The sequence below is a fragment of the Neopelma chrysocephalum genome, unplaced genomic scaffold, assembly GCF_003984885.1.
Source record: "Neopelma chrysocephalum unplaced genomic scaffold, ASM398488v2 Primary Assembly neopelma1_159, whole genome shotgun sequence".
NCBI lineage: Eukaryota > Metazoa > Chordata > Aves > Passeriformes > Pipridae > Neopelma > Neopelma chrysocephalum.
Genome location: NW_020897821.1, coordinates 457,397 through 480,811, shown reverse-complemented (window position 1 = coordinate 480,811; position 23,415 = coordinate 457,397). Strand labels below are relative to the sequence as shown.

Sequence of the window (23,415 nt, the reverse complement as noted above, 5' to 3'; positions counted from 1 at the left end):
CGAACCGTTATCCCCCGGCAGGGCCGGGCCGGGCCGGGCTGCGCGGGGCTCCGCGGGGCAGCGCAGGGCTCCCGCCCCGGCCGCGCGGAGGGGCTCTGCGGGCGGCGGCGCCGGGGGCGCGGGCTGGGGAGCCGGCCGCCTTCCCAGCCTTATTTCATTTTCAAGGGCTGTATTTTATTTTATTCTTGGGGGGTGGGGGGTGGGGTGGGGGGAATAAATCTGCAGACCTTCACCAAAAGGAGGGAAAAATATCCAATTTTCATCGCAAAATTAGCTAGGGCGAGAGCAAAGGGCTGAGCTAATTGTAGCCTAATCCTCTGCCCTGCAGGCGTTTGCAAAGCCCTGAGCAAGAATTCGCTTTTTTTCCTCCTCTTCTCCCTTCCCTCTGTTATTTAGAGACGGGATTATTGCCTTTCTTCTCATAACAGCCTCGGCAGTTTCATTTAAAGGCTTTTTTTTCCCCCTCACACACACACACACATCCACACACACGCACAAAATAAATAGAAAAAGAAGCAGCAAAAACAGGGGGAGAGAGAGGAGACGGAGAAGCTTTAAAAATAATAATAATAATAATCACAGCAGGATCTGCGGAGCAAAGATAGTAATAAAAGCAAAAAAAAAAGCTGAGCCCGTCCACACACAGCCCCGGCAGAGCCCAAAGCCAAAGGGGGGCTGGCAGATATCTTCTGTGCTCAAGGTAAGGACCGCGGCAGCGGCTCCCGCAGCCGCCCGCCCGCCCGTGCGGGGCCAGGAGCGCGCCGTGCGCGCCCGCCGCGCATCGCATCGCATCGCATCGCATGGCAGCGCATCGCGTCCGCACCGCGCGGCTCGCGCCTGCTCCTGCCTTTTTTTTTTTTTTTTTTTTTGGAAAGTGCCTCTTCAAACTCACTCGGCTGCCGGCTCCGGGGAGCAAGAGCGAGGCGGAGGGGTGTTTTTTTAAAGCTACAGGACCCGTTTGCGGCCGCCCCGCTTTGCTAGCGCCGCGTGTGTGCGTGTGTGTGTGTGTGCGCGCGCGTGTGTGTGTGTGTGTGTGCGTGCGTGTGTATGTTTTGTTTTGCTCCGCTCCAGCATGGGCAGCGCCGGCGGAGCCCCGCGGCCCGGGGTGCCCGCGCTCCCGCTGCCCCCCCGGCCCCGGCTCTGAAGACGGCCCAGCCCCGGCGCGGCGGAGGCAGCGCGGCTCGCTCCGCGCTCCCGCATGGTACACGCGGAGCGGGGTCGGGCGGCGGGAGGGCAGCGCGGCGCGGGGGTGCGCGGGCCGGGGCGCGGGGGCTGGCGGCGGGGCGGCTCGGCACAAAGGGAAGGCGGGCGACAATGGGGGAGCGCCGCGTATGGAAAACACGGGCGGGCTGTGAATGAAACTCTGGCGCCAGTGAGAGTGGAAGGCTTGGTTTGGGGTAGACTTCAAACCACTCTAGGCTATAGTTTGCATTCCTGCTCCTGCATGCGATGTGGCACACTTCTGCAAAATTAATACATTAGCCTGGCTAATGCTCACCACCATTGGCTGCGCGGAAAATGTGCAGGATCGGGGATTCGGGGTTGACTTTTTTTTCTTGCATTCATCTAAGACATCTCCTTTCTTGTTATGTGGGAATAAGTAAAGGACGCCATGTTGTGCCTTTTTTTTTTTTTTGGTTGAATTTTACCTTTGGGCATACAGTGTGTTCAAAAGAAAAAGGCAGAAGTTGAGTGACCGGGTGCGTTGCTCGCTGGTGATTTCCCTGACCATCAGTAGGGAAAGGGATTTGGGTGACGTGAAACTTGCACTAAATAGACTGGAGACTGCCCGAGAGAGGCGGGTTGCGGGGGGGCAAAGGGGGAAGGAAGGAGAAAGCCTTTCCTTTTTTTTTTTTCCCTTTTCCCCCCCTTTTTCTATTTTTTCACCCCTTTTTTTTTGAGAGGGGGGGGCAACCAGATCTCCAGAGGGAGCTCCCTTCCCCCCATCCTCCCCCCCCGCCGTAAAAGTTTTGGGCACGATCTCCTCTGTCACTCGGTCCAGCGTTCAGTGAAGCAGCGTGGAGGTGTGTGTGCAAATGTTTACGGACTTTTAATTTTGGAGCCCCCGAGCCCAAGGTTTGCAGCCCCCCCGGCCCGCTTTGTCTTTGGGCTCGGAGCACGGCGTAGGCAAGTTGTGTCGGAGTGGCTGTGCAGGCAGACCCGAGCGGTCGCCGGCCCTGTTTAGGCAGACAAAGGTAATTGCCCAGTCTGTGGCTGTGCCCCTCCGGCGGCGCTGGGGACGCAGACGCTGCCCTGGAGCCACGGGAGCGCCGGGGGAACTTCTGGCCCGCAGTGCCGGGGATGGGGCGGTCGGGGGGCTGCGCTGGGTGGTTTTACCCCCAGTGGGTCTCCTGGTACAGAAATGCAGGTCCCTGGGGAGGCAGAGCGGCTTCCCGGAGGATGCAGCCCGGCCGTGCCGGGGGGGTGCAGCCGGGCCCGGGTCCTGCGGCCCGACCCGCCCCCGCCCCGGCTCCCCGGGAGAGCAGCTCCATGGCAGGTCCGTAAACCTGCCGCTTTCATTTCACGTCTTAAATGTGCATGAAGGAATTAAACTGCACGAGTGAATAACAGCATTAGTTTCAATTAATTTTTATCCTGGCAACAATAAACTTTAGAAACAAAGCGCTTTTACATCCTTAATTAGTCTTGCTTCCCATCTGTAGTCTTTTAAGTGCCTGCTCCTTGATTTAACTTTGTCCCTCCTTCAGAGCCGCCTCCTTTTTTATTCTTTTCCCTTTTTTCTCGTTCCCCCTTCCAGACTGCTGCCTGTTTCTTTCCTGCAACCTTTCACCTCCCTTGTCCCTATCTGTCTGCTCTGCTCTGTGCAGTTTATTTCTCCTGTATTTTCCCAACATCAACAGCAGTATTGGTTACCATGGCCCCAAGCTATGTGCAGAGGTGGGAAAGCTTCATCCGCCCAAAAGTTCTTACACTTTTGAAGTCTTTCTTTTAGTAGGATCTGAAATGTATCATCTAGAGTGTGTATTAAATGAACAGTATTCCTGAAGGCTTTAGAGCAAGAAAGGCAACACCCTGGAAAATTCTGCAGTCTTTCAGCATTCTCTGCCCTAGGGTTATAGCCCTGGGCACGGAGCTGAATGGAGCTCTTACAACTGCCTTCTGTTTACCTTTTATGGTTAAAATAACAGCTTAGCAAAGAAGCAACTTCATGGAGAAACGATTCAGTGAAATCATCTCAAGCTGTAGCAGCATAGCTAGTTTAATCACCCCTAGAGAGCTGAACAACTGTGAGCACAATGGGACACAAAATCATTTTGTGTGTAAATGAGCATGGCATTGTGATTATTTCACTTTGCATGGGCAAATAGTTTTTACAAGCAGTACTTATGCAGTTAGCTTAGAAAGGCAGAAAAAGATAAGCTGGCTCTGAAAGATCTTGGTGTGTAATGTTTGAAAAACTAAATATTCACATAATTTGGGAATCAGGCTCTATTGATTTTGCCTTCAGCAGGTTCCTGTGTTACTTATTAGAGCAGGGTTATTGCCTGTGCCACTAGTTGGGATGCTGTATCCTGTTGTAGGCAACTAAAGAGCAAGGATTATTTTACATGGTTTAATAAATGAAGTTTGTTAGTGTTTCTGCGATATTTACCCTTAAGGTTTTAATTTTCACATCCATATTAGAAAATATGTGCATAAAGACTTTCACTGGATAAATACATTTAGGATTTTGCTTTGTGCATAAAATAAGTACATTACTCAGTGTGATGAATTTTAGCTACATTTTACATTCAGAAGAGGAAGGAGTCATTAGAAATAGGGTTACGGTACCTTAAGAAATACGGGGTATTTATATTTTTTTTTGAGCAATAGGAGTGTTCTCAGTGCCCTTTATGTAGTGCTTAGCAATTGTGCCCCTTGATAATTTGCTCATACGGAAATGATCGAATTCCACAACTTTAATAAAAATCTAGGATTCATTTTTAGTATGAATCCTCTCCAACCAGGGGAAAAGCCAGTGTTTTAATTCCCCTTTTCCTCCTCTCCCCCAGAAAGCCAGTGGCACCCTCAATAAGTATGAAAAGCCATAAAAGTTTGAGAACTATTTTAGCTTTCCAGTGATTTTCTATAATTAAGTGTTTTTTCAACACATGCTCTAGCTGAGAAATGCCAAAAGCAGAGGATTGTTCAAAAGGTCCCTCCAGTGAATAGTATAAATTAAATATCTACTGTGTGAGTATGGCCTCCCTGAGAATCTGAGTCTTTACAGATCAAGGAATTTACTGGTATACTAACATTAAACAAAATCCTAAGATAGCAGCAGTGTTTAAATATGCACAAATAGATTCATATCACTTGATCTTTAGCTATCTGTGCATATTTTAAAATTGAAGTCTGTATTTCAAGACAAATGGTTAAATGTAAGACACGTTTACAGAGGACTGGAAGTCCTTTGATTTCATTTGGAAATTGTAACAAGGGGTGCAGATGAGCCCTAATTAGACTCTTGTTTTGTGAAACTGCATGAGATTTATTTCTAAGGCAGCCCTGTACCATGCGAGGTCTGTACCTTTATCATTAGTGATAATGGTTGGGGTCTGAACAAAGACAGGGTTGACATTCAGCCTGGATCTTCTGACCCTTTCATTTAAGTGAAGGAGTAGAGACTGAACATGAGTTTACTGTGCTCTTTGGTAAGAAAAAAACCCAGCAACCTTTGTCTGTGTTGGCAGACAGATGAGGCACCCACAGATTAGTAAACACGTCGCTAGAATACTGTAGGTACTTACAGACTAAGTTGTTTTTAAAACTTAGTTCTTTTATTTATGCTAAATGACATATTTACTGAAGACTGGCCACAACAGGCTCTTGTGGGAAACAAGAAAGCAACGTCTTCAGTCATGAAAGGATTCAGTCACTTTCCTTGAAGGTGGTGCTGTAGTAAAAATGTTAATGCCCAATTTCGCATCGGCTGACACAGAAGTCCTAGGACAGAGTTGGTACTTGCGTCGTGTTCAGTGCAGATGTCCGTCCAGCCTCCGAAGAGAAAAGGATGTGGATTCATAATGGGGTGATGTATTTCTGTGCTGTAGATGCAAGAAATTCTTAGGAGCTAACCAAGATGAAATACAGTAAATGGAGATGTTGTGATGACTTTGTGAAGCCGTTCAGATGTATTATGATTTCTCTCCAGAGCTTGGAAATTGTTTTGCAAAGAATGTTGCTAATTGTGTGTTCATCGAGTGGCATAGCCAGGCAAAATACTGCTCAGAGAAAGGCGAGACCAGCTTCAGATTTCTAAGAAACATTGTCAAAGTAATGTGGGAGAAATGGGAATTCACTTTGCAGTGCTGCATGTAAAGTGCTTGTCAGATGTAAGGAAGAGCCTGGGTGCTTGGTAGCATGCTTGAATTACAAAATACCAAGAAAATTAGATTATATTCAGAAATGTCTTCAACTATAATGTTTTGCATATGTTGCTTTCCCCATAAGGGGGAGAATGGATGGACATTTTCCTAAACTTTTCTGAAAGGGTTTTTTTCCATTTGACATGTGCCGTCTGCACTGATTGAACTGAAATCAGCTTTGAGACACACGCTTCATGCAGAATAAGCTGTGCTTTTCTTACAGAAGAGAATTGAGGAATTTTCTTTTGCTATGCTTGTCCTGTTCATTTTTAAGACATTTCAGTATTTTTGGATTTGATTTTGCTGAAGATTTTGGGACTCAATTCAGTAATTTCACTATTTTTCCAGTATTTTTAGGGCAGGAAACATTAGGTGGATTGTTGAATTTATAATTTCACATGCTGCATTGTATAGTACTTTGTAACGTATCTTGTCGTGAAAACATGGGTCAGTTTATATATCTTTCTGTTTTCACTGCTTCCAGGCATTAATTCTTTCAGTTTGAAAGCTTATTGGTTGTTTAGGTCTAATATTAAGGCTTAACTGAAAATTATCCATTTATTTCACAATTATTGAAAATAAACCAGAAAATTGATCTTAGTTTGATGTGAAATTTACTACATGGGTAAACTAAATGCCTTAGGTACTGAGGAAGTCACTAATTTAGAGGTGTCTTGTTACTGCGACAAACTTGCAAAAACCCCCTGAATCCCAATTCACAAATTGGTTATTCGTTTGTCAGGGGATATTTCACATCTAACACATAAGCCCCCGACCTTTAATTAGAATTTTGCAGTTTGTTTTATGCCCCTTGAGGCTGACACCTTGACATTTTTTTTTTCTTGATTTCTTATTGCTAATAAGCATCTTTCTCTTCCCCTCTGGTACTTAGGAGAAAATGATGCAAATACACTTAATTACAGTGGTGGCAATAATTTGTTAGCCGAATATGTGATCAGGCAGATGCAAAAACGATCTGATTAGATCTGTGATCACAGATGGAAAGAAAGGTAACACACTGCTACATTTAAGAGAAACTGTTCTTTTTTGCCTCCCCGCCGCAGGAGGGAAGAAGCATGTCCCGTCTGTCTCTAACACGGTCCCCGGTTTCTCCTCTGGCTGCTCAAGGAATTCCTCTCCCAGCTCAACTCACCAAGTCGAACGCTCCCGTGCACATCGATGTAGGAGGACACATGTACACCAGCAGCCTGGCTACCTTGACCAAGTACCCAGACTCCAGGTAAGACCCTGGGGTTTGCCCGTCTCTGTTCCCCGCGTGGAAGGAGGCAGGTACCTGTGAGGAGTATTGCAGTGCGAAGGACGATTTATTATATATTCACCGCTTATGAATAATTCAGCTTCCGATTTATACAGTAACTTCACTGGGGTTCTGCAGGAAAAAAAAAAAGCCTGTAAAATTTATGTATTATTTAGAGAGTCTATTCATTTTCTCTCTCGACGTCTCCTGCGCTGTGCTGATACGTTTGAAGCACCTGTTGGTGTGCTGCCCTAGATTATTTCCAACTGCACCAGGCAACTTCTTTCTTTGAGATGTAGGGGGAAAAGACTGGTTTTTAATTCCTTAAGAAAGCAGAATGGTTCTGCAACCCTGGGACTAATGGATGCTTCTGTGGGCCAGTCCAAATCCTGACCTCACTGGGAGTGTGTGCCTCAGTGTCAGCAGTTGTTCCCTTGGGCAGGGGCTGCCTGACCCTCTCTGGGCAGGCTGGATTGAATCCTTGTGTGCTCAAAGGTGGCTGCTTTGTGCTGGGCAGGTTGGTGACGTGTCTGGAGAGATTTATATGGATCTGGCCAGTATTCTCTCAGAGCATACTCCAGACATGCCAAATTATGAATAGATGTGGCATGAGATGATGTTTGTGTATGACATAGTGTCTATTGTTTGCCTGGCTCCCAGTCCTGCAGGGCACTGGGCACCATGAGGGATAGGGCAGGGTCAGGCCTGTGACAGTGGCGTGGAAGGGAACATTGTTAAGGGTTAAAGAACATTCATTGGAGCAGTATATTAAGATGTACCTGATTTTGATTCAGTTATGGTCACTAAACCAGTGCATGTTTTTGTCATTGAGACAATTCAGAGGGTGCCTCATACATACCCAGGTGGGAATGTGCAGTGTCAGGGTGCCCAGGACACTGTTGACTCCAAAGCAAACCAAAGCCCAGGTCAGCAGGTTTGGTTGCCAGAGGTTTTGTCCTGCATGGCCAGAATTCTGTAAGTGATAGATTTTTAATTTTTTTTTTGTATGACAACCAATGTAAAGCTATAGTTTCATTTGAAGATTTTTCCTTTAGAAGAACTAAGGGTTTTTGCAGATTTGGCAGGTTCCCAAGCAATAAATGACATTTTTGGAGACACCTTGAAATGCCTCTGATGTCATAAAGCATATGGCTGTGATTTCATTCCAAGGAAAGGAAGCTGCTGAAATTCTCTATGGAAAAAAAAGCCCAATTATTAGAATACCTATATTTTATTGGCAGACCAAAACAATATGATTTTTCTGGACAATTTGTTTAATGAGGTCTGTGTGGTACTATTTTAATCATAGAGAAGAAATCTGTTCAGTGGGGAGAGATTATAAAGGAGAAACAGGCAAATGCTTCATAGTATTAAAAAATACAGAGAAGATTCAGCAGTTGTAATAGAGTGGCACATCTGTTTCCACATTTTAAAATATCGCTGCTGACACTATGTTTAAAATATGCCCCACATCAAACTTACTTAATAAAAGCTTCAGTTACGGAAGCTTTGGAAGAATATACATAAATTCACAGATTTTGTTTCAAGAGAATAGAGTACTGAACCAATTTTTTTTGCCTGTTTGATAAATGACAGAAGCATATTTCTTCAGATTTTGTACTTTTTTTAAACTGAAAGTACAAAACTGTGACTGACCAGAGCTCACATGCTGCCTGATGTTTTGCTGTGTGCTGTCTTTTGTTTGCATTGCTGTGTTATCTCATAAGGCTTGAAGGCTTTTTTAGCTGCTCAAACTTCAGCTCTCACTGAAGTAAGAGCTTCCAGGATGAGACCCTTCACCAGCATCCCAAGTAGGACATATTGCTACATACATTATGAAGCCAGATGAAGGCTACACCATAATTTATTATATTTTCCTTTTTATGCATGTATTTATATATTATTTGTTCTTCTTCAGCACTGCATAGTAGACTTGGTTGTTACCCCCCACTGAGTCTGGCCTGCTCTCATTCCTGGTTAAGGCAGAGCACTTGCAGTTATTCCAGTGGGAATGGTTGGAGCTCCTGATGGTGCTTCCCTGCCCTGTTGTGTATCTTCCATATGGCACAGACTGTCCTTGCAGTGACCTGGCTGGGAGAGGACTCCTGGGTCTCTCACAGGTGCAGGAGGGAGGAGGTAGCTTTTCTGAGCAAAACATCTGGAAATTATGCCAGGGCACTGCTATGCTCAGAGGTGACATGCATGGCCACATACAGAGGCATGGCCATGCTCTTCCACTCACAGAGCTTTCTGCATTGTTGTGGACAGCATATCAAACTCCTGGGTTGAGCACAAGTTTAAAAGCTTCAAATCCAGGAAGTCACACAAATTTGTAGATCATATTTCAGCAGAAGATGTAAGCATATGCTGAAGTGCTTTGCTAAATCTTAGTGAAGTCACATAAAATAGTTTGGGCTCGCTGAAATTGAAAGCTGTGGGAATAAACTTCCTGTTCATTTGTGTTACAATCCCTATTGCTTTCTCCGTGCTCCCAAATCCTAAATGGGCTTTTTTAGCTTGTTGGCTTTCTAGCTGATAATGTACAGGGATGTTTAGATATGAGCATGTGTATAAATACAACCTGGGTGTGCATGCACAGAAACACCACATGCTGATGGGAAACAGAAAAAATCAAGTTGTGTTTATACTTCCGTAGTATTTTGAGGACGTCCAGTCCTGTTTGGTCCTGAACAACCTCAGTCCACATTGACTTCAGTGAGAGGGAAGAGCTCCCAGCAGCTGGCCAGATCGGGCCCAGCAGGAGCAAGTATAGATATGACCAGTTCCTGCCCATACCTGCTCTCCAGTCACCCCTCTGGTATGATATAAATTACACCTGACAGCAGGCAGCGTGATACATTTCTTATTGTAATCTGTTAGGATTGACTGTGCTCTGCCCTCTCAGCTGGCTCTGCTTGGCTGTTCCCAGGTTAGGTATGTGGTTGGCTCTAATTTGGGAAGAGAAAGGACACAGTTCTGGAAGTCTTACTCAAGTGAGTGAATGGCTGTTAATGTGAAGCCAGAGGCCAAATTTTGCATTTCAGTGATCCCAGAGTTGTTTCAGAGCAACTTTGGCAAAGTCTTTGATGTTGTTTGTATTAGTGCAGCTGCTGTGACCAGAGCATTTGTCCATTGATTAAATTTGCATAAGTAAAGGGTGCCAGATTAGGCATTAAAGGGGGTAGCCGTCCTCTTTCCAGTAAATTTTTATGGGCTACATAAATTCTCTCATCTAAAAAAGGAGAGAACTTGAGCAGTGCACAACTGGTGTGACAAAGGAGAGGAGGGTTAAACAGCCACTGTCAAAGGTGGTATCTAAACCACTGGCACTCACCTTAGGCACTACATACCTTTCCAGTTGGCTTTTTGAATGAAACAGCATACAAGAAAAAGAGCTGGCCTTTCAGAGGGTGAAAGGCAGGGGAGATGAGAAACATAAAAATGAAATTGTGATCAACAACAGCATAGTGTCAGTGGTCACACAAATTACCTCAGAAATAACATTATTATTCCCTTTTCATATAGCTACTTGAGACTGCTTTCCGTGCATCCCCAAAATTGCCATTAAAGTTGACAAGCTTTGGAGGTACAAGGAGGCTGATGTTGGCTTACCTGGATCTGACTAAGGCTTAATTTCAGTTTGTTTTCAGCAAATTCTTCTACTGAAACTCCCAACTCTTGTAGTTCTGAGGTACAGGTAAAAAAGAAAAAAGAACCCTGTTGAATTCTAGTGACTCTTACCATCAGCATCTTATTTCTAAAGTAACTGGCTAAGTAGACAAATTATTCATCTTTTACAGCATTTCCTCTAGAAATTCCACTCCTGTTTTCACCCAGAGGACCTCTAAAGCAGCCCCTTCACACATTGACACTTGAATGTGTATTTATGTGACAGATTGTAAGGGCTGCAAAACCTCCAGCACATCTATAAAGTGAGTTGCAAATTGTATTTATCCAAGGGAGTGAGACAATTCTTACATTTGGAAAGCAAACCTGCACCAGAAGTCCAAGCTCCTGCCAGGCAGTCGGGAATACCCCAGGGCATTGCCAGGGCCTCCAGTGTCACTCCCACTGAACTCAGTGGCAGATGTCTCATTGCCTTCCAGTGGAACAGAAGCTCCAAATCCCTGTATACCACAGCAACTCCCAGCTTCTTGATGTCACTGGAAATTTTGGTATCACCTTGAAGTTTTGTTAGAAAGCAGAACAAGAGTTTTCATCAGAAGCCTGATGTCCATTTTGCAGCCCTGAATAGTGTTTTTAACTCAGAGAATTGCTGTGAGCTCTCTCTGAGTTGTTCTGCTATACGAGGTAAATATATTTACCTTCCATTCTTGATAATTCATATTTTTGTATAACCCTCTGTTAAAGATACGTTCATGTGTTTGTAATGAGGTTATAAAAGCTCATGCTTTCTGTGGCATCACTTGGGACAGAAGGAATAATTTTCCTTGAAGAGACACTGTCCAGGTGGGAAGAGTGTCCAGAGAGCCTCCCCTGATGGTTTGTAGCACACTGGGTTTGGGACCTCTCTGCTCCCAGCCTTTCCTCTTCAGGACAACAGAGCTTCTGGGCCCCGTGGCCCAAGCCATGGGTTGTCACACAGTGCACCTCTTGGGGCACCTGGGCTCTACCACCCCTTTCTCTGGAGTCTGTGTCCTCCAGAGAAAACCAGCAGAGGCTTTATTAATTCTTTCAGAAGCTAATGACCTCTCTACAACACAGGAGAGTTTTCCAGGCATATCCTTGCCTCACTTTCCTGTGAATCCATGGACTTTTTTTATGATTTGCCAAGGAATCCCCTAAGCATGTGTCTTCTCTGAACGTTCCTTGTCAAAATACACTGTTTTTCACGTATAGACCCACCCTCAGACAAGGTCTCCTGACAAGTATGGCCTTCTGTTTCTAGCTACTCTCTGGGTATCTGTGGATTGTAATTCCCCTGCCTTTTCCTCCAGCACCTCCATCTCTGGTCGCTGGAGCTCAGCACTGGCACCTGAGATCTGCTTCTCCCCCCTTCTGCAGCCACACCAGGATGGACTGAGTTCAGGGGAATTCTCTGCTCCAAGTTTTAGGACCCCTCTGTTGTCTCTGACAGAACATGATTGCTGACCCTGTATAGCTGCACGCAGTGGTTTCATAGCTCAGACACCTACCAATATCTACAAGACAGATTTTTCCACATCATCCTTTGCAGGAAGGGCTTTGTATTGGGTCCCAGTCTGCATTTCCTGGGAGGGAGCAGGAAAATTCTCAATTTGAATATGTTTAGGATATATAATTCTCCAGCCTCAGCATAGCTGATAACATCTCACATTTCTTGCTCATGTACGATCGGTTCACTCTTATAATAATTTATTTGGCAATTTCCCATCAAATCTGTGTATTATCAATGTTATTGCCTGGAGACAATTAGCAAATTTTGTCACTTACCCCGTGCTTGCAGTTAGGGTGTAAATCCAGGTTTGTTCTTAGCCAGAGGTTGTTGGTGGCTGTGAAAGCACAGCTCATTTGAGGGCAGGATCCTGACATGGAGCAGGAGGTGTTGGTTCTCCTGGGACAGCACGGCCTCCTGCCAGTCCTGCATCACTGCAGCATCAGTCACATTCATCCTCCCTGAGGTGTCTCCCAGACCTCTCCGTGCCACTGTCATTCCATCTGCTCACCCACCCAACAGCTGTACAGTGTCTTGTCCCTCTTCATCCTCTCTCATCCCTGCACACCCACTAAATACCTGTTAGAAGGGCACAGACACGTTTCACACTTTTAAAGGCACCACTTTTCCCTCTGAGGTCAGCTGTCGAGCGCCCTGTTTGTGGGGTGACATGAGGCTCTGGCACTCCCAGGCTGTGATCTGCTGTGTGGTACCCAAAGGCACTTTCAGAGTCAGAGCCAGCACCCCACGTTCCAGCAAAGCGCTACAAAATGCTGCAGCACAAAGCTCATTAATTTTAATAGATGTTGTGAACTTAACCCGTACACAGACTTTTAAGCAAAACACCTGAAGAGGCAGGACAGGGTGTTTTCCCTGCACGTTACAAATGCTGCGAGAGGCAGGTTGAGAGGCAGGTTGTGGGCACGGTGCAGGAGTGCAAGGACACTGCCCAGCAGTGTGGCAGCTCTGCAGCCAGGGGTGAGCCTGCCAGGGCTGCCCGGGGCTCTGCTGCCCTGCCAGGCAGTCGGGTGGGTGCTGCAGATGGGAGCAAGTAAAGGAGCCAAAACCCAGAGGTTTTGGTTATGTGCAGTGCCTTTTCTGAATTAACATATGAATTCTCATGGAGATTAACATAATTTTTGGTTTTATATCATGCACCTGAGATTAAGAGATAAATCTTTTGAGTTTTTCTTATTTGGTTGTTCACTGGGAAAATCTCCCTTCTGTTTCTAAGGGAATTGTGACCAGCAGAAGCCTTGGGATAAAAACCCTTAGAAGGGCCTTTCCCCTTCCCATCCTCTGTCTCTCCCCAGTCTGCCTGTGGATGTTGCACTCCCTAAAGCAGGAGGTGGAGCAGGGGCTGTCATTGCCAGGCTGCTGTATCAGATGGCATAAACTGAACCAGTCTTTCCCCTTTTGCAGAGCCAGTTCCATACAGGTGCTACATGGCCAAGGTCACAGCAGTCCTTGCAGCTCTTTGATGAGCTGTGGGGAAGGTGTGAAGTGTTCCTTCCTACAGGCCTTGTGTCCTGCAGAAACGTGTGCTGTGCTCAGACACATCCAGCACAGCCCCCGGGCAGTGCAGGGAGCTGAGGACCTGCCTCCTCCTGCAGCCTGGCCAGGGCTGCCACGGCAGGAATGGCACCAATGCCAGAGCAGGGGCGAGTGGCTTGGCCTCTGTGTAAAATAAAAGTAAGCTGTAAGAGGGATGTAATTACAGCTGGGAATGATTGATGTTGGATATACCCTGTCTCTAGCTGACACTAACTGAGAAAAGTCCTGAATTCAGTGTCTGTCAGAGCCCATGGAAGGAGCAGGAGCACAGTGTGATAGATTTCCGTGTGTCACCGGGGCTGTTGTGGCAAAGTTGAAGTGATGGCTTTGGTGGTAAAGGAGAATAGTCCCCCTAACCCTTCATTCCAGCGACTTAAGGAGATGGAAGGGAAGGAATTTGTATGGAAACTGACTCTTCAGATGTGTCTGTGTCTGCGTGCCCAGGATCTCCTACTAACTGGCATGTAGGGAGCCAGAGCAGAGCTGAGCTGTCTGCTGTGATAAAGGTGTTTACTCCTTACCGGACTTGATAACCACTGCCTTGCCCAGCACAGCCACAGCCTGGGAAGTGCCTGCAGGCTCTGGAGAGGAAAGCCTCTGGGAGTACAAATCTTACTGTAATTGGGTGCTGAGATTGGGCCCTGTCGATGAATGAATTATTTGTGTGTTTGCTTGGAATAATTGATGAAATGTTAAAGAACATACTGCCTAGCTGATGAACACTTTTTCAGGAATTATTTTTTCTCTGTATACATTTGCAGCCTGGGTTGTGTGCAGTTCTAGGCATAAGGGGGTATTATGGCATCTAGGAAGGGGCAGACCAAGCCAGTCATGTGGAAGAGCAGATAGCAAATCAACACTCATCTGACTTAGGGAAATAACAGTATGGCTGCAGTGCTGTGCCTGGCACAGGCTGTTCAAAACCCTTGAATTTTGAGACAATTGCACAGGCCTACCCAGATTACTTGCCTCAGCTAGTCAAAAGGAAGAGCAGGCATCTCCATGCAGCTCGTGCAGCCTGGCTGTGGTCAGCAGGGATGCACCTTGTGGCCTCTGAGAGCAGTCCAGAGATGAACATTGAACGGTGTCTCCAGTACCTTCTGAGCAAACCCCAGCTGACCTTGCCTTGTTTTCTGCTCTTCCCTTTCATCTTCAATGATAACGTGACTGTAGCTGAATTACACTTAGCACATTAGTAATTCTTAGTAGTTCTCACCCTTCCTGCTTACAGCAGGTTGAAAACTAGTCTGGTTTATTAAAACTCACAAAGAGAATCCAGCAGACAAGAAGACCAAGATTTCAACATTTTTTTTCGTGTAGCACTCTATAGCAGTTTCTGAGGTTAGGTGGTGAAGTACTTAGTAATTTCTTCCATTGCTCCTTTTGCTTATCAGTCACCTGAGAGGGCACTTTGGTACCAGCAGCACAGTTAAAGTAGTTTTCAGCAGGCATTTTCAGGACAGTAACATGAAAAGCATTAGGAGCATATTTTGAGAAATCACTCCCATGGGATGCTGTGGTTGTAAACTGTCTCCTCCTTTTATGTGCTGTGAGTGGACGTCCTTTCCTGCTGAAGAGTGTGGTGTAAAGTATTGTAAAGATCCTGCACTATGAAGTTTAGCATCTTTACACTTAAAGAAAAGGGGAATCTCCTTTATTGATTGCTTCTTTCTGTGTTGTGCATGCAGCTCCCTCATGGCATGGAGAGGAGTTATGTAAAAGATGGGGATTCGGTAGCTTTGTGCTGGAAATCATGTCCTGAGGTCACAGCAAACCATACCTGTGGAGCACGAGGTGTTCCCCCTGCATATTTGGTCTTTCAACACACGTCACGTGTTTGTCTTTTGATTTATAAACTTTGGATTTATAGAGACCCTGCAATGGCAAGTAGGGGCAAATATCTCCCTGGTCTGCTTAGGGGGATATTTCATGAACTACTTAGGAAGTTTATAAAACAGACTCCCCAGATTATGAAGCAAGGGGGTATCTGTTTTGTAAGGAACGTGTTATGAAATGAACTTGTCTTTAGGCCTAACTTAATTATTTTAATGATCCCACTGGTGGTTGTCGTAGGTGTCGTTCTGTGTGTGTATTGTGACCTACATGCTTGTGATCATTTATGGAATCTAAAGATTTAAAAATATGTTGGACCTTATAATTCATTGCCTCCTTTCCCTGAAATAAATGGAGGTGGTTTGGATATTGGTGTGTTGGGCCAAATCTCTCTTCCGGTGAAGTCAATGAGAGTTTTACTGTAAGCTTAAATGGAAATAAAATAAGCCCTGTTCTTGTAGAAAACAGGCCTAATAATAAACCTGGCCAAAATTATCCTTACTGTAACCCTCTTGTCCTCTGTGGAGTTAAACCAGGGATGAGTACTGATGTGATGGGTGGAGAGGAGTTACAAGAACCTGAGCATTGTAGTAAGATGCTTCTGCTGAGTGTCTGCAGTGCTTGTCTCAAAAACATGTGAAGGTGTAAAACCAACAGTCAAATGAAGACAAAGTGTCGTGCCCTTACTGGTGCATGCACAGACCTTTCCTGGCCAGACTGCCTTCCCAAGGAGGTGACTCTGCTGGTTTTCAAGGAGTTGGTCTGAATTTGTGCCTGTATAACTGAAATCAGAATTCATCTATTCATGGGTTAATGAAATCTTTAAGAACAAAGTGCATATTTAAATAGAAGAAATATGCAGGCATGCAAACACAGGATTCATATGTGAAAGCATAAGGGAAGCAAGATCTCTGGAGCACAGAGTAACAAGCTGGTGTGGAGGATGCCAGGCTGGGCCTGACTCAGGCCATGCCCTGTGCTGTGATGGCCCCACGGACTTTGCCACATTTTTGTTATGAGAAATGTAGTAAGTTGATGATCATACCTGGGCCTTGCAGTACATCAGCTTCTTCCTTGTGCTCTACTGACACTGGATCTGGTGACTGGAGCAGGTAAGCATTGCCAGTCACTCTCATCACTGCTATAACTCTGTCGGTACAGAATTACACCAGGCTGGTGGCTTTTCTAACCTGAACTGATAGCTGGGAGAAGCTGCAGAGCTGGAATTCAACTCCAGAGTTACAAACTCATAGCTCTGTCCACCAAACTGCCCTACTCCTTCACCTCAGCTGCTGTGATTAGCAGTACTTCCATCTTTTGATGCTTAAAAATGAAATGACACTTGTAAAAATTTTAGAGGGGTTTCTTTTTACCCGACTTGCTCTCACCTCAGATTCTGCCGGGCAGGACAGCTATGAGCTTCACAAGTGTGCATGACTGTATTCCTTCCTGGTGCAGTGGCTGTGACAACTGTCAGAGCTGGGCACCAGGACAGAGAGGCAGAGCAGAGGTGTTCAGTGTTCACCTGTACTGTGTTAAATTAACTCTGCAGCAGTATGGTACGTGTTCAAAGGCTAAAATTGCTGCTTTTTTGTCTGCTGAGGGCCGCATAGAGCAAAACCTGAAAGGAGTGCTGCTCGTGGATGCTGGAAGCTCTTACGCAGCATTTGCACCGGTGCTCTTGGTCAGACTCAGGAGGGATCAGTTGGCAAGCACTGGAGACTGAGATTTGCACCATAAAGCTGAAACACTGAAGGAATCCCAGTGCAAAGGGCAGGCTCCCGCCCCGCCTCTCTCCTAATGGAGTGCAGATGCTCCCAGTGCTGCAGGTAATCCGTTTAGATCTGGTAGGTGCTTTTGCAGCAGCAAATCTCTCTCTTGAGAAAGTGGACAATGAAAACCAGGGACTCTCTGGTGTCATACTGTGTTAGGCCAACGATTTGTACCAGTGTGATTTACACCAAAGGCTGCAGCTCTGGCATTTGGGGAACGTGGTGTTCCTTGGGGCAGAGCGCTGCCTGAATTCTGCCCGTGCAAGACTCACCTACAGTTTCATGGACAAATCTTGACTAGTGGAACTCCAAGGGAACCAGTGCATGACAACAGAGAAACTGGGTTCTCTGCTTGTACCGGGGTTGTCTGGGAGGGAACAAGGGCTGAATTTGGGCCAGTAGTACATAACACTGCTGTTGAATGAGGAAAAAAATTCAATGACCTCTTCTTCATCTTATGGAGGGGGAAAAAATACAGCTTGGAGTTGTAACTAGTTTCAAACATACTTCCTCTTCTTTTCACATCCAGTTGTATTCTGTTTGCAGGGTTTAAAACGGGGGCCTGTTTCTGCTTTCAATTAAATCAGAGGATGTTTTGGCCTTGACTTCACTGGGATCAGAATCAAACCCATGACCATAGTATTGTATTTAAGAATGAATCTCTCGCAGTCACATAAAAAGCCAGGTTCAGCTTTCAGTAGCTCATCAGAATTCAACAGTTAACAGTTTACTTATTGTTTTAAAGTTCTTACCAAACTGAATTGTGAGGGCAGGTATCACCTGTGCAGCAGGTGTGTTGCTGTCTCCTTCCCATGTGTGGGTTCCCTCTCTACAGATCCAAGACAGGGGCTCCTCCTTTCCTTGGGAACTTGCCCATGGAGGTGGGCTCTTCCCAGCAGGCAGGTTGGGGGGTCACTTCCTGTCTGTCCCTGCTCTCTGGCTGCAGTAACCAAAAACCTGCTGGGAATTCCTCTTAACTTCTGCCTTTTATCTGCCAATGGCTCAGGCTCACCAGCAAAAACTGTTACACGAGTCTTCCTTCTTGGGGTGGCTCTGGGGGCTTTGGTGGTGGTTTTCCCTTCAAAATAGCTTTTTAACAAGTCATTCTTGATGTTGTTCTTCAGTTTCTTTAAGTGAAAAGCCAGAAAAAAGTATGTTAGGTGCAGCTTAATCAAATGTAAGAATAAACAGGAGGATAAACATTATCCACACATCTTTTGAAGCCTGATAATGAAAATATGGAGAGAGAGAGCTGGATGTAACTTCCCAGTCACATACATGCTTGTAGAGAAATAAGACCAGTTACAGTCTGCCTGTCTTTGCCCTGTGATGTCTTTGCACCAGAGCGGGTGGTGGTGTGAGCTGTGCTGGTGGTGTACAGCAGCAAAATGCAGCAGTGTTACACTGACTGAGCAAAACTGGTGGTTTACTCACCAGAGGATTGGCTGCAGGAAAAGCAAAGAGAGCAAGGATCTGTGTTCTTTCCATGTTATTCTCAACAACAGAAGGGCTTTACCGTTTAGCTGATGTGTCCCAGTTGAATGCCCAAGCAGCATGAGCAGCTTCTTTTAAGCAAAAAGCTAATTTATCACTATCCAGAGAGGCTGGTATCGTTCCTGTTCACAGCAGTGGGGAGTGTCCTGGTGCAGCAGAGGCCAGTGTGGGCACCAAGGGTCACCTGGTGTTCCTGCTCAGCCCATATGGTGCAGAGCTGCAGAGTCCCAGGCAGTCTGTGCCTGGGAAATTCCTCCTGTGATTCTGGAAATTAAGAAAAAAAAATAGGAAGAGGCAGCTCAGCTTTTGTATGTCTGGGATCAGAAGTAAAGGGCTGTGGCTCAAGCAGGTTAAACGTTCTAGCTGTTAATGTGAGCACTGTGTACCAAGGTGAACGTGTGACCTGTCACCGTTTATGCTTCAGAAAAGGTTGTGCAGCCCTTGAACCTCCATCCCTCCTTCTCCTGCTCTGTGCTGAAACATCTTGGTTTCACAGCACCCACACATGCAAAAGACGTGAAGGGCTGGACTTGCACCCTGAAAGGGAAACGAGTTACATCTGAAATTTTCCTTCCTTCACTGAGTCCCAGTGGGAGTTTCGCTCTTGACTTCAACGAGCGAGGATTTAGCCCATTTATATTATAATATAACCAGTGGCTGCATGTTTTCAACCTCCCAGCATGCCCAGTTGTAGAGGGGTGATGGTAATGGAGGTAGTGTCCAGATTTAGTCTGACTTTAGAATCTTAATGAAAATACTGAGTTACCTTCCACTTGAAGCTACAGAAGGCAAGTGAGCTGCAAAAGAGCTGGCATTTGGGGCAGCCCTGCTCTCATCAGGGCCCTTGTAGCACCATGATTTAGGGGAAGGGATGGTTAAAGGAATAGCAAGAAAAGACTTGTATAGGCAGGAATGTTCTGTTTGAATCGTGCATCTTCTCATGTATTAACAACTTAATTCTCTTGAGTGCCCGCAACTCCCACAGAGTTTGAACTGAAATGCAGTTCTTGCAGGATTGGGACCTTTGGAAAACTAGGGAACACTTGGGAAACTAAGAAGCTAGTTTAGGATTTTGTTTTAAATTAAACAGTTTTTGTTCTGAGTTGTTTTTCATGGCCCAAATGTAGCATAAATTCTGTGTCGAGAAAACATGAGAGGCCCAGAACCCTCACAGGGCTCAAATCAGAGCAGCAGGAACAATGGTATAATAGAAACAGGATACAATTTAAATTTGTATTAATGCTTTTAATCTTCACCAACTATTTAGGCAAAAGTTCAGTTAGAGTGAAGTAAAAAGCAGAAGAAGAGCAAGAGTAACCTGAAATTTATACTGGAAAAAAACCCCAGTAGTACTGGAAATCCAGCTAACACGCTGCTTTAACTTCAAGTGTTAAGTCCACAAAATAAAATAAAGAGAGGAGTTCCCAAATAGATGGGTATTACCTACTTCTGTGCAGTTACCTGGACCTTGGCATATTTCACTTAAAGAATGATAGTCAGCTCCTGCTGTTAACACATTCTGTGTTTTGAAGGTTCATAATACATTGTAATACGATTTGTTTGCTTTTATTAAAAATAAACCAGTCAGCCAGACTCTGCTCTTCTCACTCTCCATGAGTAGTTACTGCTTGTAAGGAACAGGGGTGGCAGAACTGGCCTGCCTTGACCTACAGTAGCAGAGCTCTGCCTGCACTGGGCTGCCATGGATCACACCCCTGCCATGGATCACACCCCTGCCATGGATCACACCCCTGCTCTGGTCATGGATACTCCAGAGCAGCTCAGTCAGACCAACTGATTGAAATTGTACAGTTCAGCATCAGAAATCATGGGAGGCTGTTTGTCAGTGCCCCTGGTACAGAGGATGAACAAGCCACGTCAGTGGCAGGTAGGGAACTTCTAACAGAGGGGTGGAAATTGTACCCTGTTAAGCACAGCAAATGCATGACATGACTGATGGGTTGAACAGATGTTGTGGGATGCTGATGTGTGCAGCTGAAGGAGTGCTGTTCTGTGTGGGTGTATCTGCTGTCCCTACCTATGGATGTGGTTATGTGCCAAACACAGTGAAAGGATTTGTACTACAGCAATTAACATACTAGAAACTGTTTGTTTAGTGAAGTATTTTTATAGCTGTTAAAGTAACACACTAAAATAGGCAAACACTTGAATAAGGCAAAATGGACTCACTGGCCTGATGAGGGGCTGGATTCTGTCACTGATCCTCGTGGTTAAGCAGCACTTTGCCCCTGTTGACCGCCCACGAGACAAGTGGCAGAAACAGGTCCCCAGGGAGAAACACTCTGCTGATGAATTCGGGATGAGTGACCAGTGCTGATGGGCTTAATCCCACTGTCCCAGTAGGTGAAGGGCTGAGGGTTAATACCTTGTAAACCTGGCAGGAATGAAAAACCTGGAAAGAGAAGTTTAGGAGAGCCTTGATTCCCTTAGTAGGTGGTCCGCTCATTGTAATTGTTTGACCTCTCCTCCTCCTCCTCCTTCCTGTTGGGATGCTTGGCTGAACAGATGCAAGGCCAGAGTGGCTCTTGACTACCAAGAGAAGTTTTCATGCAGGAAAAGACACAGGCTTCTTTACCTGGGATTAGTGTTTCCACTGCCTTGTCTTACCTGCTAATGTATGTCTGGGTGATACTGCTTCTACAAATTAAAAAGTAACTGTAATGTATCAAAATTGGAATACATATATATTTCCAGGAAATTATGTATCAAATATATCATCTGTCAAAGTGTCTTAAGTGTGGAGATAGGCTGTTAACAACAGGCATCTCTCATCCTTACCATGAATGCTTTGTGGTATTTCAAAAATAATAGATAATTTCCACTTCAGTGGATTTTATTACCTGTTGCTTCAGTGGACTTTAATTGATAGTAACAGAGAACAGAAAACACAATTGTCCATGCCTTTATTTTAACTACAAAATCCATTACATACCTAATTTTGCTTTTTAGTGATGTTACAAAAGAAGAAAATAAATCCTTCCAGAACTTCCTAAGAATGATTCTGTATGGTAGATTGTCATGTTCTTTATGGATTATTGACTTTTAAAAATACATGTTGATACTATATAGACTATCTCTGATCTGTTACAAAAATAGATATTCTAGCCTGAACAGCAAAATATGAAGTATTAAATCTAGGTAATAGATCCTGCAGTTCCTTCAGGTGCTTAATAGTTAATGAGTGTAATATCCTTGAAGAGCATGGCAAAGTGAGCATATGGCTCAAAAAACTCCTCTGGCATTCCAGGATCAGCACTTGAAGGCAGGAACAGGAGGTTATAGGAATTAGAGATGGATGAATGTGTTATCAATGAGTTACCTCCTCCACCCTTCTGCTGAGATTGGACGTGCTCCTTGATGCTCTTGTTAAAAATTGAGAGGGCCATTTGTGGGTCACAGGCTTTAGTATCTCCGGTTCTCACAGGTCAGTTTTGTACCTGAGCACCTGTGGTGGCTCACTGGTGCCATCAGGATTGACAGCCCTGGACTGGGCCTGGCAGTGCCTGCAGGACACGGGTGCCTGAGGCTGCCCGGGTGCTCCCCCTGCTCTGGCTGGAGCACTGGGAGAAGGAGCTGGTGGTCGGGTAGCTCGGGCATGTGCAGAGCAGTGCCCTGCCTAACACTGCAGGCTGGACCCTGCACTCCTCTTGGGACTGGAGGCCACTGCCTGATCTGGGCTTACTTTTGCCAGAAACCCCTTTTGGGGCACCCCTCTGTGTCTTCAGGCACATGTGGCTGCTTGGATTTCATAGTTTACATTGTGAGTTTAAGACTCAGACTCAGACACGCACAATTTGCCCCATCACTGTACAAATAAAAGATTTAAAAGATGCTTAAAACAAAATTCTCCCCCCAGCCCAAACACCCTCCAAGCCAGGCATACACCTGAAGCAATCTGAGGTGATCAAGATGTTATCTTTGATTAAAGTGGAAACCGTGGCAGAGCTGTAAGGGTGAAGCCTCTCAGGGTTTCTGCAGCATAGGGCAGCCAGGTCGTGAGGACCCACACTACAGCCAGTGCCTCCCCAGTGCTTGCTTCCCTCAACTGGAGAAGGGCTGCTCAGACAGCAGGGTGGGAGGCTGTGGTATAACCATACAACAGAGCTTTCTTTATGGACTGTCACACTAATTACAGCTGAAGTTTTAAACTGAGGCAGATCAGAAAACGTAGTGCAGCCAGATGCAACCTTCAGCCACGTTCCTCGCTGTGCAGGGCGTGAGGGAGCAGAGACAATGCTTCAACACCTCTCTCTCACAACTACCGTCAGGCCAGAAGGCAGAAGACACCCATTTGCTGGGTTACCTCTGTTCTCTGGCCAGCCCTGCCTGCTTTTCAGGCAGGCTGGGTGTTTTAATGTATCTCCCTGGGGAAAGCAGCTGCAGGTGCTCTCCCCGTTACGGTTTGCTTTGCTCAGAACTCGTGCACAAACCCGATCAGTTTTATAGAAATAATGGAAATAGGAGAAACACTGCTGGGAAGGTCTGGCAGCACTGTCCACTGCCCACCCAGCCTGTGCTGCTGTGGGTGGGATGTGGCAGTGCCAGCAGAGAGCTGGCTCCTGGCACACCGGTGGTGGGCAGGGCACAGCCACTTCAGAGGCTCTCCACTGTTCTTTCCCAGCGGTTACTTCCCTGTGATGGGACAAGCAGCAGACTTCTGATAGACACAGCTATGCAACCAGCAGTGCCAGACACACTGTAAGGCCTCTCAAGCACCTCTGCTCCAATTCATGGCATTTTTTCTCTTCCAAGCAGATAACAGTATCTATCCTACCCACCTTGAGCAAATATTTAAGAGATAAGCAGCACTGTTTATGCTCAGCAGCAGTGACTGGACTCTGCTCACACACCTGGGAGCTTTGTTAACATGTCCCGCGGGGCAGTGTCGGGTCATGCTCGGTGTCCTGCCTCTGAACAACCCTCTTCTTCCTCTCTGTGGCATTTCCCACAACCATCACC

The 23,415-nt window shown here is 45.8% G+C and overlaps 1 protein-coding gene across 4 annotated transcripts in view; it reads left to right on the top strand.

The window, feature by feature from the left end:
- Positions 1-360: 360 nt before the first annotated feature.
- KCTD15 (potassium channel tetramerization domain containing 15) overlaps positions 361-23,415 on the top strand; it is a 43,662-nt gene continuing 20,607 nt past the window's right edge. Inside the window, exons 1-2 of one of the 4 annotated variants that reach the window (XM_027701536.1) lie at positions 361-700; positions 6,434-6,609. In XM_027701536.1, coding sequence (XP_027557337.1) covers positions 6,446-6,609 — 164 coding nt within the window. In that variant the 5' untranslated portion in view covers positions 361-700; positions 6,434-6,445. Of the gene's footprint in view, positions 701-894; positions 1,202-4,650; positions 5,033-6,433; positions 6,610-23,415 lie in introns of those variants that run through there. The other 3 variants (XM_027701534.1, XM_027701535.1, XM_027701533.1) reach the window with 3 other exon arrangements.